Source organism: Pelecanus crispus, chromosome 12, assembly GCF_030463565.1.
Source record: "Pelecanus crispus isolate bPelCri1 chromosome 12, bPelCri1.pri, whole genome shotgun sequence".
NCBI classification, from domain to species: domain Eukaryota; kingdom Metazoa; phylum Chordata; class Aves; order Pelecaniformes; family Pelecanidae; genus Pelecanus; species Pelecanus crispus.
Window position 1 is genome coordinate 16132916 of NC_134654.1, and position 15975 is coordinate 16148890.

A 15975-nucleotide genomic window follows, 5' to 3' on the forward strand; every position below is an offset into this window, starting at 1 on the left:
CCCATTTTGTAGGAGACTTAGTTTTGCCCTATTTTGTTTGAAAGGAGGAATTGAGAGCTTTCTGATTTGGGTCGGGTCAGACTGAAGAGGTTCCCAAGGGTCCCTGCCAGGCCTGTGCAGGGCTCCCCACTGCTCTATAGCCATAGCTTGGGGACAGGCACTGTCCTGCTAGTGAGCAGCATCCTGTGCCGAGACCAATTCTTCCTCCCCAAAAAAGCAATAAACAGCCCAGATGCCAGCTGGAGGGGGCCAGGGGCTTTTTTCCCTGTGCTGCAAGATGAGCCCTGCCTGTCCTGTGCATAGTTCAGCTCCTCCTGGGGCTGCTGTAGCTACACACAGCAAGGAATTGAGCTGGGTTGAGAAATTATTTTTATTTTGCAGCAATGACTGCCCAGATAGCTTAGAATCATAGAATCGTTTAGGTTGGAAAAGACCTTTAAGATCATCTAGTCCAACCATTAGCCTAACATTACCAAGTCCACCCTAAAACAATTAAGGGTAGACTAGACTAAACCATGTCCCAAAGTGCCACATCTACCCATTTTTTGAACACTGCCAGGGATGGTGACTCCACCACCTCCCTGGGCAGCCTGTTCCAATGCTTGACTACCCTTTCTGTAAAGAAATTTTTCCTAATATCCAATCTAAACCTGCCCTGGTGCAGCTTGAGCCCATTTCCTCTCGTCCTGTCACTAACTACTTGGGAGAAGAGACCAACACCCACCTCACTACAACCTCCTTTCAGGTAGTTGTAGAGAGCAATAAGGTCTCCCCTCAGCCTCCTCTTAGCTTTGCACCTCTGCTTCCATACAGGTGTGCTTGAGAAGCCTCTGGATAAAAAGGCTGGCAGAAATTATGGCCCTCCAGGTACCAAGAAGGTTATCTACTTCATTGATGATCTGAACATGCCTGAAGTGGATGCTTATGGCACGGTGCAGCCCCATACACTGATCAGGCAGCACCTGGACTACGGCCACTGGTAGGAGGCTGCTCGGGCTTGGTCATCTGAGACCTTTTTCTTCAGCTCCAGCGTTGGGGATGGGGTTTGAGAGGAGGTCAAAACATGGTTCCCCCTCTCCATCCCGTGTCTGCCATCACATCTACCTGGGCTGGGCTAGAGTTAGCTCTGGGTGAACCAAGCGCTGTGCACCCTTGGGGTTTCCCCTGTCCCCAGCAAACAAACTCACTTACTCATAGCCTGGTTGAGAAGAGCTTTGCTCTGCTCTTGCTGCAGCTTGTGACTGTGGTCCCAATGGAAAGCCTGCCAAGGGAGCGTGATGCTCAGCCTTGATGCTCTGCAATGCAGAGGAAGGCCATGGATTTGGCCTCAGCTGGGATGAACTGCCCCTGCTGTGAGCACCTAATATTGTTTTCAGTCATGCAGCAGCAAACAAGCATTTTCTAGGCAGAGGCAATTTGAAGGAAAAACAGTGATAGTGTTTTGGAAGGAGATTGGTGCATTTTACAACATAGCCAGCAACACTGCGTGGGACAGCAATATTTGCAGCTCCCCCTGTGGGGATTACAGGGCAGGGACTCATAGCAATTTCCATTCTCCTCAGCTGCATGCATGCCTGAGCTTGGCCAAAAGCTTCCCAATTATGGAGACAGCAGAGGGGAGGCAGAAATTTTGGGCTGTGGATGTCAGGAAGTCCGGCAGAAAGAGGGCTCTCCTGGTTGTATGGGGGCATCGGAGGCACAGGGGGATGCAGCATGCCGTGTGTCCCCTCCCAGGCATGTCCAGGCTTTCTGCCCATGCTGTTGGCAGCGCCCGCTGGGGTGTTGCACACTCAGTGTCCCCTCTCACAGCCTGGTGGGGCTGCAGCTCACTCCAAGGTTGGAGAGGAGTGAGATGGGCAAAGCTCACTGTAACCGTTGGGCTGCCCTGGCCCTGGTAGGAACCCTGGGTCTTTTGGCATCCTTCTCATGTAGGCAGTGGGTAGGCAGGTGTGTCTGGCAGCAGGCAGCCTGCTTGGCCTGTCCCAGGCTGGCTCAAACCAGATACACTCCTGCGATTTTCTACAATTTCTATGCAAGTGACTGGTACAACCTGTGGACTTTGCTCAGTGCTTGTTACTAGCTTATAGAAATTAGCTACAGGTTGTTGAAGCTGAAGAATTTCCACCAAGAGCAGGACTCGTGTGCTAGGCCATGTACAGGCATGCAAGCAGGCCTGGGCCCTGCCTTGGGGAGATGCGGAATTTGGCCCCACTGAAGACAACTGGACATTGGCAGCCCATGGACACGTGCCAGGGTAGACGCAGCAGCTGTTGCTCGCAGGCTGTGGTCACTGTGCCTCTGCTTTTGTTTTGCCCAAAGGTATGACAGGACCAAGCTGTCGCTGAAGGAGATCACGAATGTGCAGTACGTGTCGTGCATGAACCCAACTGTGGGGAGTTTCACCATTAACCCGCGTCTGCAGGTAAAGCTCTGTGTAATAGCAGGCACATCGCTGATTTTATTTTTGGCTGGATTATTTAAGTGTGAGGCCAGAGGAAAACAAACCACTGGCAGATCCTGCTGTCATTTTATCAGTAGAAATGGCATGAATCTGTCGAGTGACTGTAATTCCTAATGGTGAAGCAGCAGACTTGCTCCCTTATTCCCTTGTTTGTTTTTCCTCACATTCTGCTGCTCAGTTGGAGAAAAAAGTCACAAGTTGCCAGCCAGCATAACACCTACTTTCAGGACAGCCTTCTGGTTCGTACAGACAGATTTTGCCTTCATTTAGCTCATATTTGCCTCTGGAACATAGTTCATTAAAGCCTTTTGGTTTCTAAAATTTCCCGATGGAGCTGGCAGTGTATTCTCATTAAAAGGAGGTGTGGGGGGGAAACCCAAACAAACAAAAAGAACCCAAACCCAGTACAAGTGCTGATGGTAAGAGAAGTATAGATTTGGGAAGAGATCTTAAACCTCAGGGCTTGATTTTTGGTAGCTGTGAGGCCCGACCTGGGTCATAGAGCTGGTTATTATTAGTTCTGAGGTTACATTTTCTCCAAGCTATGAGGAGTGGCAGAGCCTGGTTGGGGGCTCTGCAGATCAAAACCACTGAGCAGGTCCTGTTGGCATCCAAGGGTGACAAATGGCAGCCAGAGGGACAGTGCTCTTCACAGCTGCATGGCCGGTGTTTGCCATACCATAGGAGGCGAAGCTTGGCACGTGAGCAGTAGTGGAGAAATACCCTGAGAAACAGGTGCCCATGCAAGAGCAGCTGTAGCTCGGTGGGGCAGCTGCTGCAAGGACAGATCCTGCTCACAGCACTGTAGACAGGGACCTGCCAGCTGTTGGGGAGCCTGGATAGCAGAGAGCAAAATTGATTCCCTCATGGAGAAACCTCATGACAAGAGTCAGCCCAGGCCCTGGTGCCTCTTTAGCAAAGGACTCTGTTGTGTTAAAAAGAAGCATCCCATGTCTGGAAATGGGCATATCCTCTGTCTTTGCAAGTTCCAAATCAATAAAGGGGTCTCTGGGACATGGCACCTTCCAGGGTCTGTTCCTAACAGAGACAGTGACTGGACTTCATCAGAGGTCGGTGGGACCTTCAGAGCCCTTCAGCTCTTCAATGGACTGAACTTCCAGCATAGCAGTTGTGAAATGCAGTTGAAAATCCCTTGTTTGGTGAGCAGAATGATGTCACTTGCCAACTGTACTCTGCTGGGAAACTGGAAGAGGGAAATAGCCTTGTTCAGGTGGACTGCAAGTCAGAGAATCGTAGAGCATCCCAGGTTGTCAGGGACCTTGAAAGATCATCTGGTCCAACCCTTCATGGGAAAGACAGCCTAGATGAGATTATCTAGCACTGCATCCAATTGCATCAAGTCCCCAAGGGCATTTTGCTTGAGAGGTGGTTGCCCATATCTCTGACCTTTCTATATCTTCCTTTCTTTTCCTCAGCGTCACTTCTGTGTCTTTGCTCTCTCCATCCCTGGTCAGGATGCCTTGTCCAGGATCTACAGCACCATTTTAATGCAGCACCTGATGAGTGGAAATTTCTCAGGGGCTGTGCAAAAATCAGCTCAGCAGCTGATTGCCTTGGCCCTGGGACTGCATCAGAAAGTAGCTGCCACTTTTCTGCCAACGGCTATCAAATTCCACTACGTTTTCAACCTGAGAGACTTCTCCAATATCTTCCAAGTAAGTGCAGTTGCTGTCCTGTGGCACTTGGAGCTTGTTCTGAGGCCATGAGAGGTTGTGGACACGTGTTCCCCTGGCCCAGCTAGCCTTGGTGAGCAAAATGCAGTCTCCCACCTAGCAATAACACAGCATGTGTCCCCTGAGTAAAGGGGGTGACCTCGGGCCATTCCCTAATTCCTGATAGGTTTTGGATGGATTCCAGAGCCATGACCCATGGCTTTGAGGAACATCAGTTAGAAGCTTATTTACTTTCTAGCCTCCTGTGGTCAACAGGGAGGGATGAATAGCTCCAGAAGGAGGTGCAGGTTTCAGGTGGGTTGAAATGCTCTCTGTCTATAAAAGGGACCAACTGAAGGGAGTTTTGGGTTCCTGACTTCAGCACTTAAGTGACTGTTGCTGAGTGTGATGAAGCTGGGCTTGTCTTTGTAAGCCTCAGTTCCACATGAGTAAATGTGGGGATTAATGGCACCGCTCCACCACATGGAAATTATTTTATTGAAATGAAGCAGGTGGTGGATACTTAGTGGGCTACTGGCCCTGAAGATAGGAGACCAGTAACTAGTCAACTGGTCTGCCTAGAGCCAGCACAGCTTGTTGGCCTATACTGGCATGTCCTCTTAGCTTTCCGATGGTCAAGTACTCAGCATGTGCATGAAGGATGGTGTTTAAAGAGTTGATAAACAAATCAAAACCAGCTTTGACTTAATTGCTGAAACTGAATTACCACTGGAACCAGCTCTGTACCAAGGGGAAGTTGTTCAGCTTTCAAAATGTTTTCTTCCAACAATGGAGATATATTTTTTTCCCCTAGAAAGAAATCTCATGCTTTGAAGCAGTAAATATTACTGCTGAAAGAGCCTTTCAGAGTTCAAGGCTTGTTAATAAAGTTTGAGAAAGTTAGCAGCAGCCAAATCAAGAGGTTTGAAATACCATAACCTGTTGTAAAACCTCAGTGTGTATCTGTTGCTGTCCTTATTAATGCCTGTTTTACAAAGTGGGTACTGAAAGTTCACTGCCTTCTGGTCTGGTCCATCAGACAGGAGCTGACATAATGACAGGCAATGGGAAATCCAAGAACAGTACCTTAAAAAAGTTAATAACCACTATGTCAAGAAGAAATCGGACCTGTCACTTGTGCTCAGCTAAACATCAGCAGCCTTTGACGTTAGATGTGGGTCATGTTAAATCCTGGCTTCTAGTTAATCTGTGCTTTGAAAGGCAGAGAGAGAGAAAAGAAGCATTTCAATGGGAAGCTTTAATTTTAACTATAGTCTGCTTGAAAGGTGCTAAGGTTGTGGGATATTAGAAAATGTCCTGCCAGATCTAGATGCTGATCCAGAGGGTAGGAGCGGTGACAGGAGCTCAGATGGCTTTTCATTTATCAAGGCTGCAGGAGTGGGGGAGTCTGTCTCTGTGGGCTTATAATGTTTATTTAAATTGTGGTTCAATTTTTCTTGAAACCCCTCCTTCTGCTGTTCATTCTTGATTATTCCTTACCTTAAATATTCTTGGGTTTTTGAGATCTCCTGATTTCCTGTTTAGCTCTGCTGGAACACAGGTTTTTTTTCCTGAAATTGGGTGTGAAAGAAGCTCTGGACTCTGGGAATGCATTTCCATGTGTTGCGTTTGTTACATCTTCATATATTCATAATTTAGCTCGAGCTCTCTTGTCCAACCCCCTGCTCAAGCAGGGCCAACTTCAAAGTTAGGTCAGGCTGATCAGACAAGTTTTGAATGTTTCCAAGGCTGGAGTTGCCATAGCCTCTCTGGCCCTTGTTGCACTACTAAATCCACTCTATGGTGAAGTTCATATATTTTTATTTCAGTCAGAATTTCCCTGACTGTAATTTGTGTTTGTTGCCTCTTGTCCTTTTGCTATGCACCTCCAAAAAAAACATTTGGCTTGGTCTTCTCTGTAACTCCCCATTAGGTAGTTGTATACAGCAGTAAGATTCCCCTTCACCTTTTCCCCAGGCTGAACAAAAACCCATTTCTCCCAGCCTTTCCTCGCATGTCCTGTGCTCCACCATTTTACAGTCTTGGTGGCCTCCATTGAACTTGCTCCTGTATGTCAATATCTTTCTTATACTGGGGGACCCAAAAGTGGATTAAGCCTCACACAGCTTTTCTCCAGCCTCTTGAGGTCCCTCCCTTTGGTGTAATAACCTCTCTGCTTGGTCAGCATCATCTGCAGACCTGCTGAGAGTGCACTGCCTGAGTCATGGAGGAAGGCATTAAACGATACTGCCCTTGTACCAAGCCCTGAGGAACAGGTAGTTTGCCTCCAGTTAGAACTTTGAGCCTCATGGTCCAGCCAGTTCTCCACTCACTTTGCAGTCCATGCATCTGGTCCATGTTCTTTTATGATGCTTGGTGTGATGGCATCTGGGAAAAACAAAGAAGGAAAAAAAAAAAAGAGGGAAACAAAACAAAACAAACAAAAAACCCCAAAAAGCAGGGCCATCTGAGTTGCCAGGGACTGTGGGAAGATGGAGAATCAGTGGATGTAAGGCTTGTAGGTTGGTGCATAATGCCTTTTTCAAATTCCTTTTAATCCCAGACAAACAATAAAACACTAAGTGCATAATAGCTGCCTATGTAAAAAGCATTTGGGGGTTGCTGTTTTACCAGCTATTCTGTAATTATACAAGCAGCCAATGATAACTGTTAAAGGCACAAACCGTATGCAAATTGCAGCTGAAGAGGAGTCAACCCCTGGACTTGCTGTCTCTGTACTGTGATACTGCTGGCTCTGCACAGGTCGTTAACAATGGCTCCATTTGCAATGTGTCCAGTGGCTCTGTCATTATCGTACCATCTTAGATGTTAATACTGTGCCTAAATATTTAAGTAGGGCCTTACAAGCCCAGCTTGATTCCCTTTGTCAAATCTTCCTGACAGCTCTTAGGACAAGGAGTCCTGTGCTAATTGTCTCATTAGAAAACACTCCAAGAACCTGTATCTTAATTGTTTCAGCTAATGAAGAATGAATGAGTTTGGACCTGGTATTCATGCGAGTGTTGCACAGAACAAGGAAGACTACTGCAAAGCAAGTCAGCAATTCCTTTCAGCAGACAGATATGGGAACTTATTGCTTCCATGTTTGTCCTTCTGCACCCAATACCCATTGCCACCTGGCCTGAGCTGATCAGGCTGATGTCTGTGTTGTTTGGGGTGAGGGTTCAGCTGAAGGTAACTCCAGAAGGTGTTCAATCCAAATAATGGCAAAACACCAGAGAGATTTGTCTAGACAAATAAAGGTATTAGTGAAACCAAAGGGAAAAAGAGCAACCTGTAAACCCAAGGGTTTGAAGGCTTGGCTGGCAGCAGTGGGCTGACTTTGTGAAGCACTGTTCGTGTTTGTCCTGACTAATTGGAATGATCATCTCTGGGGATCTGAGCATCTTTAGTGAGTTTCCTTTTTGCCTGGCTAGTCATGCCCTCTCCCTCATCAGAGCAAAACCAGCATTTCTGTGTGTAGTTCAAGTTCAGCTCTTCCTCATGGAAACATGGAGAAGAGCTCAAAGAAACTGTGTTTCTTAAGCACCTCATTGACCTGAGGTGAAAGGAGTCCGAGGTGACTGTCCTGTTGTCAGACATCAGCACTTTGCAGGTCTAAGGTGGGATTTGGCTCCAGATTAAGATGCTCGGATTCAGGTGTGTGAGGATATCTAGGTTCATCCAAGACTGGGGAGGGCAGAAGACTGTCCAGCTCCCCCTGCCAGGGGCACAGTGTTTTAACTCTGTTGCCCAAGTGTGGGTGTCTAGTGCTTTTTGAAACACATCAGGACATCCCACCTGGGCTCCAGTGGCTGTACAAGGACGCAGGTGTTATCCTGTGTTGTACCTGCCTGCCCCATGTGGGTGTCTTGTCTGAACTGCTTGAGCTGTGTTCCTTTTGAGGCTCCGTTGGCTGTAGAGTAGGTGTCCTCTGAGATGAACCATCTAGTTCTGTTGACTTGGGAAGGTCCTGGGAAATCCCATGCGTTCCTATACAATGATGATTTTATCCACTGTTCTCACTTGATTTTTGTTTCTGGACCTCACCTTCAGCAGGACAAGTCTGAATGTCTCAGCGTTGTACTCAGTGGTGCTACTGCTTCTCTGGCATCAGCTGGCCAAGAGCCGTAGGGTGAAATACTGGTTCAGACCCTCACATAAAAATAAGCTGGTCCCTCCTGTGTGGCACTAGGGTAATGTGTGTATGCCTACCATGGAGGGGCTGGCTTCCCAAAGGGGAACACGAGTCTCCAGGGAGGTAGGGACTGGCAGAAGGGCTGTGGATGAAGAAGGGGAATCAAGGGGAGAAGGAAGCCAGCACTGGGCATGGTTTCCCTGATGAACACACAAACACATTCACGTCACTGCTGACCTGGAAACCCAGTAGGTTCTGTATTGAAGGATGCTCCTTTCTGATATTGAAAAAGAATGACAAGGAGCCATGATCATCTTCAAGCCCCTGGGCTCATAGGCTGGTTTTGAATGGCTCAGCAAGTACTGTAAAACCTGTCTGTAATAAACAGCTTAAATTTGCTGTCACATCTTGCTGGAAATCTTCAGGGTGAAGAGGGGCTGGAAACCACAGTCCAGGATGATGGGCAAGAAGGGGTTGGAGTAAGATTAGGCAAGATCTGCAGGAATGGCAACCGTGGTTCTTTTTTCTTGGGCTATATCACTTACTGATGTTACTGTTGTAGGGGCAATATCACCCTTCAGTTCTTTATAAACCTTTGGGCTCATCAGAAGGTGTTATCTGTTACTTTCCCTCTGTAGCAGGTCCTGTCTGTGGTTAAAGTCCAACCCTACTTTGCCTTGCATTTCCATGGCACCTTTTCATGCCTCTGGGTCCCACCATGCAATGAAGAGTTATGTTGATTGGTATGCTCCAGGCAATTTACCCTTGATTAAAGAAGACAGGTCTCTGCAGAGACAGAGTTGTGCATTATGCTTTTAAAAATATAATCCTGCTGGCTCACACCAGAGAAAGCCCTATTGCTGTCTTTCCTTCTATCTGAAAGTGTTACCATGGTATTATGCTCTAAATTATATCTGTCATCTCTGTAAAATAATAATCATAGACTTAGCAGGGTTGTATTTGCTTTTCATTCCCATTTCTAACAAGATTTTCAAGCAGCATGTCACATTAAGATCTGCAGCAGTTGAGGAGGAATGGCCTCTCTCTCTCTTCCTGACAGCAAGATGATAGCAGCGGCTCTGGTGTGCCTCGCTCCAGCTGAGCTTCGCCTCCACACAGGCTTTAGCAGCTGGCAGACTTCATGTTCCTTTGCACAACCTGTGGTTGAACTTGCTAAAGAACCCTGCAAACTTCAGGCTTGCAAACACCAAAATACACCTTGTGCATTGTCTGCTGATGTGCGGCTGGAGAGGGGACAGCAGCGATTGCAAGACTGGTGCAGGGTCAGCAGCACCTTCGTTTTGTTCCTTGGTCTGGCACAGTTGATTGGCATGACTTAGCCTTGGGCTTAGTTGGGAGCTGGCTACCTGAGCCAGTCTGGTTTCAGTTTCCCCCTTGTTCTGTCTTGCACTCTCTACTATTTCTCTTCCAAACAGCGGCTGGTTGTGGGCTGCTCTATCACATGCAGCAGCCACAGCAGTATGCAATGCCAGTGGGGTGGCTGGAGCCCCTTGTTAGTCCACCCAGATTAGCATATTTTGAAATTGGTACAATATCTTTAAATAGAACTCTGGGTTCATGGTCCAAACACTGTTGATAGTAATGCTGTGTTTATCACTGTTTTCATGTCATCATTGCCCTCAAAGTGCTGCGGCTGCCCCAGGAGCACCAAGAGTAACATCAGGAAAGAGGTGAGGAGGGTGCTTAGACCAACAGTGCAGGATGGCTGGAAAGAGGTCACTATGCCACACAAGTTATTATTTTTTTAAATGTTATTTAGACTGCAAGGAGAAAAAGTAATTTATTTTTCTTACCTTTTTATGCTTGGAAGACTTTCTGTTCTGTCACCTTCTGATCACCCTGACCGTGGGAGCGTTTTAGCTCTTTCTTCACATTCACCCATGCACTTTCCCTCCCAGGCCGGTGGGCAGGGGAAGCTGTGATGCGTGTCCCGGTGCTTCACTCCGCTCTCTGGGTTGCCCATAACAGCACTAGCAGGAAGCCAGCTTGCTGACAGGGAGCCTTGCAGGATGCAAAGCTTAAGAAGTGGAAATAATTATCACCTTAGGGAGCCTAGTGTACAGAACTCACCTTATGTTGCTTCGGACCCTGATTTCTGGACATGTGTTATAGTTTTGCAGGTTTTGCCAAAATGGCTTGAGTGTTTCTGGTGCTTTTTATTTTATTTTGTTTTATTTTAAACTCAAACATTCATCTTCCCTCTACATGTAGGTTTTATTGCAGTATGCGAAGTCTTTGACTTTCCATGATTGTCCTGTATCTGCAGAGGCCTCTTCTTGGCTATCTATGTGCAATACATTTCCATGTAAAGATGAAGCGTGCATCTCCTCTGTTCATGCCCCTGAGAGCATGTTAGTGTGCAAAGAGAAAGAAAAATTTAAATGTCTCTCTCTACCGGATCATCTGACCATTTGACTTAGAGCAGCTCTTCAAAGAAGATATTCAGTTACCAAAAATCACTTAGCTGTGTGATCTAGGACTTTTTGGTACTGTGGGCAGTGCCAGAGCTGTGCATCTCACTGTAGAAAAATTAGTGATCCTTTTATTTGTGAATGGCTTCAAATTAAATCTAGAGATGAAGCAAATGATATTGCATGGAAGCTGGTCTTGCATGGAAGGCTTCTGAGGTTTCAGGGGGAACCAGTGGTTATGCGGGGGGGGGGCGGTATACAACTCAGGAGAGCTGGCTGGAGTGTGTGGCTGTGCTAGATGTTTTTTGGAGACCATTCCTGGGCAGAGGATAGTGATAATGCAGTATTTCAGGTAATGCTGTGGGCTAGGACTCATTAATGGAGCCGTGGTGGGAATTGTCCTGCCCCAGGCCACGGCTGCTAACTGCCCAGATGTGGTGACGTTGTAAAGGGCAAGCTGGCTGATACTTGTTACTGTTTGCAGAGCACTGATGAGCAGCAGAATATCTCCTGGACTTCCCTCAGCACACCTGTGGTGGGTGCAGAGCACATGAGGCCCTGCTGGGAGGGGACACACTCCCTGGAAGGCTGATGGGGTCACGGGTGCTCTTCAGTCTCCTCCTGTTCATGGACATCATGGGAAAAAAACAAGCAACTGGCTGAGGCCAGGTTCTGCCTTGTCAGAGCTGTGACAGCCCATCTCCGCTGGCATGTTGATGCGTGATGACAACATGGCAGACAAGTCTTGCCAGGATGATTAGCATATTCTCCATTTCCGTGCCAAATACGCATCATTGGAGTGATTATTAAGCTGCTGAGGGGCTTGTCACTCAGAATTTCCTGGTAATAAATCCTGACCTGATGAGTCTCGTCTGGAGCGTGGTGGTTCCCCCGCATCCTGGGTCCACACTCCTCAGCAGGGTGGCAGTAATCCCCTCACACCCCAATGGGCACAGCTGCTCCTCTCAGCAAAGGCCTCTTCTTGTGTTTCGCTATTTTATTGCCAATGTAGTGATATTTAATATTGTTGCCTAGAGAAGCCTTGGTGCAGCATAGAGAGCTTCCTAACCAGCTTCTGGCCTTTCTGGAGAGGAGGAGAAACTGAAAGATTTGGTTGAAATATAACCTCAGGGCTCAACAGCCAGATGGATAAAACTTGCATTTTTATTGGCAAAGGACAAGGGATTATGCATTTTTTGGAGGGTTCTTTTGCATGCTGGCACCACATCCATCACAGACACAGTGACCCATGATCATGCATCCTTCATGCATCCCAGCTGTAGACACTGGCGTCTCCTGTAGACACATAGGCATCTCCTGGGAGCTCAACTTCACTCATGGAGCATCCCCACCACTCTTTGGGGATGCAGCTGCGTGTGTTCATGGTAGCTCTGCTGAGAGGAGCAAGGAGGGTTGGATTTGTGAAGTGAGAAAAGGGGAGATGTTCAGCTGTTAATAAACAGATTACAGATTTGTGAAGTGTGGATTTTCTTTCCTCTGATGTAGCCTCACATGTGCTTGCATCAAGAACACAACAACTTTTGTGGCTTGGGGTGTCTTTAGAGTGACTAAGTGGTTTTTTGGGTTGTTATTTTTTTTTTAAATCAGTTTAGGACTTGATGGGTTTCACCTTTCTCTCTTCAAGTTGTCAGCTCTTCTCACACATTTTTTTGCTGAAATAAAACAATAATTTGACAGATGCAATGACAAATGTGAAACCCAAGTGGTTTGAGCCATGGGCCAGTGAGCTGAGAGGGACTGCTTTACATTGCTTTTAATACATTTTATATTTTATGTATAAATAATTAGATATTAGGAATAAAAGCTGTCTATTTAATTCATGCCATTGAAACCCCTGTGTGCTATTATTGGTTTAGTTATAGGCGACACCTCTTTGAAATATAATTCTTTTATGCGTTTTAATAGAGTTCATGGTAAACATACTGTGATAAGCAGACAGCAACTAATATTTCCTGCAGGCAGAATGCACCTAATTAAAATTAATTGATTAAAAAAAACATCATCACGACTAAAATTTCCAAGCTGTTTTTTCTTCTTGACAAAGAACCTGTGGTGTGGGGATGCAAAAAGCTGTATGTTGGGGCTGGTGCCTGACTCTGCATGCTTTTTTCTGCTGAGATTGGGACTACCAGCCCAGCCAAGCTGTGTCAGAGATGCTGTTTGGGGTATCAAAATGAGTATAACAAATATAAACTGCTTTGGGAGATTGGGGATAACAAAGGGCACATTCTCCAGGGGCTGTTGAGTAGGGGCTAATTCAGAAGTTCAGTTTCAGGTTGCTATAACAACTCTGCATTTAGAATGATTCAGTCCCATTCTAGCATGATAGCCTGGATGATGGGGGTGAGGTTAGTCCCTTAGGGTCAAGATGGGGTTTTCTGACAGTCTCTGCTCTCCACAGGGCCTTCTATTCTCTACCCCTGATTGTCTGAAGCAACCCCAGGACCTAGTGAAGCTCTACCTGCATGAGTCAAACCGGGTGTACCGGGATAAGATGGTTGAAGAAAGGGATTATGGTACCTTTGACAAAATCCAGCTGGAGATGGTGAAGAAATTCTATGACGTAAGTGTTGAGGTTCATAACTGATAATGATGTACATGCTCACAGGAAAAAAGTTCCTTGGGAAAGCAAAATTTGACCCAAGGTATGCCCATCTCTCACTTGCCTGGAGGGCAATGCTCTTGATGGGAGCCCAGGAGCAAAATCTCTGTCATCCGTATTCTGGGCTGCCAATGTTGTGATATGGGTAAATGATGCATTTCATAAGGGCACTGGGGAGAGGAGATTTGGGCTCTGTGAATTAATTAAATTCCTTTATTTAAGTTCTTTGAGTCTCATGTGGCAAAAGCAGGAGAAGGGTCAGATCTCTGGTCTTGATGGGAGCAAAGTGAAATGCAGGCACAAATCCTCAGTGCTTTCCCTTTTTCCAAAATACTTTTCAAATGAAAGCTCTAGACCTGCTTTTATTCAGGCCTGGCATCACCCAGTAGTGCTGCCATATGAATCACACAAGCATTACTGAAGTGATAAGTAGTGCAGACAGTGCTTTTTCCTCCATGTGTTATCACTGTCCATGCAACAGCCTAATCTTACAGCTATTGCTATGGGGCTTTTCTTGTGGCCACGTTCTCTTACAGTAATGAGTTGAGTTTTTGTGATTTGCAAAAAGTTGTCAGAGCAAAGAAAGTCAGTACTGGAGCTTTTTCCTTTCCCCCTCTTTCCATTTTGTCCCTCTTCTCCCTTTTCCAACATGCAGGTGCAACTATATGGACATAAAAAGGCATTTGCTAGAACACCATATTGTTCTTTGAAAGATGGCATAGACCTGCAGTGTTTTTTCCTATACTTGTTCTATACATATATGTGTTTTTTTTTTTCTTTTGACAGGACATTGAAGAAACTTTAGAGCAGACCAAGCAAATGAATGTTTATTGCCATTTTGCTAAAGGCATCAGTGAACCCAGCTATAGGCCAGTTCCAACCTGGGAGGAGTTGAACCAGGTCCTTATGGAAGCCTTGGACAACTACAATGAAGTCAATGCTGCCATGAACCTGGTACTATTTGAGGATGCCATGTGCCATGTGTAAGGGGATTTTCTGGCTTTATGGCCTCATCATAGCATTAATCTTCACAGATTGCTTCCATGGAGTTTCCTGGAGGATGTAGGTATCTGTAATTATAGCTGATGGAGTGGAGGTGTGCAGAAGCTTCATCTGCCCATGTGGCATGTCCAACACAAATACTGCACAAATACTTCCATGAGGATGCCTGGGGCTGTCACGTGGAGGGACTGCATGCTGATGGTTATTTTAAAGTCTGGTTGCTGTTACGATATCTTTGGCCCTTGCTGCTCCGCGTATGGCATGAACATTTATTGTATGTGACAATGTTTAAGTGCTTTGTTATCTTCGCTTGACAGCCAGCTACAGAACTAGTTATACGGGGATTTCCCTAAATGCTTTCACAACAAGTTTAGAGCCATGTTTGCATGGGTTCTTAGTGGGATTTTCAAATGCATACAAAGCAAGATTATGTGCATTCAGGCTACTAGTTTAAATGGATTGAGGCATTTAAACTGCTTTGATCCTTTGAAAATCCTCCTTGCATTTAGATACCTGGAGGTCCAGATGGGTTCCCTTTGGTAATTGGACATGTGGGACTATATGAAAATAGCAAGCCTCCAGTTCATAGTCATGAAGCTATTTACATGTCCGTGGTGTAGATAGTGAGGCATACCTCCAGCTTTGAAATATGATTTAAACCCTTGTTGGGAATCCCAGCAGAGGCAGACTCATTTCTGGGTGCTGAAATGCAGATCTGGTCTTAGATAACCTGACAAGATGGACGTGCCCCATAAATCATAGTTTTAACTGATTTTGTGTCAAGAGGTGCAGATTTGTGACTCTAAGCTAGGAGGAAGCTGCTATCCTGCTGCACACCAGTGTGTGTGATTTCAGTTCTCAATGGACCTGGCAACCTAACGAAGTCACTTTCATGTGAATTAAAAAGATATATATAAAGTGCTACTCCTTTTAATGAGGTTTTTAACTGTTTCTGTTCTGAGAGCTCAACAACCTGTTACTTTTGCAGTGTAGTGTGCTGGCTACACTGGGGCACATTTTCCCTTACAGTATGGGCGTTTACTCTTTTGTATTAATGAGCCATATGCAACCTGATGTCCATAGACATTTCTGCTTGTATTGCTTGAAGGAAGGTGATAGTAATGTTAATCTTGTGCTCCTTTTGCACTTTACATAAATTGGGATTTGTGACAAAACCTGGCACTATCCCTCCACTTAATATTATGAAAAATGAGGAAAGCTAGGTTTGAGGATTCAGCATGATTTTCACTGGAGCTGGGTAAATTTCATTCACTGCATTTGGAAATTGCATTTTGCTGAAACACACAATTTATTCCATCTCAAACAGGTTATGAATATCAGCTTGAGTTTGCTGAAAATTTTCAGCTGGGAGAAAAAAGAAACAAACAAAAAAAAGAAATACTAAGGACTTCATTTATGTAAGGAAGTGGGAGATACCTCTCAGTCACCTCCTAATCCAGGGCTCATCATGCACATTCACAAAGCATGCAGCCCCAGAGAGTACACGCTGTCATCTTTGGGTAGACCTAGCCTAGAGAATTGAAACCGGGAACACTAAAACTCTCCGCACAGACTGGATTGCTTTTCTGGGTATAATTTCACAATTGGTGGGAGTCTGCACGTAGATCGTAAGATACTTGAGTTAT

At 45.9% G+C, this 15975-nt stretch overlaps 1 protein-coding gene across 1 annotated transcript in view; it reads left to right on the forward strand.

Annotated features, from left to right (window-relative positions):
* DNAH9 (dynein axonemal heavy chain 9) overlaps positions 1–15975 on the forward strand; it is a 228024-nt gene that overhangs the window by 71216 nt on the left and 140833 nt on the right. Inside the window, exons 39-43 of the mRNA XM_075720144.1 lie at positions 814–979; positions 2320–2422; positions 3898–4137; positions 13127–13288; positions 14114–14310. Coding sequence (XP_075576259.1) covers positions 814–979; positions 2320–2422; positions 3898–4137; positions 13127–13288; positions 14114–14310 — 868 coding nt within the window. The remainder of the gene's footprint in view (positions 1–813; positions 980–2319; positions 2423–3897; positions 4138–13126; positions 13289–14113; positions 14311–15975) is intronic.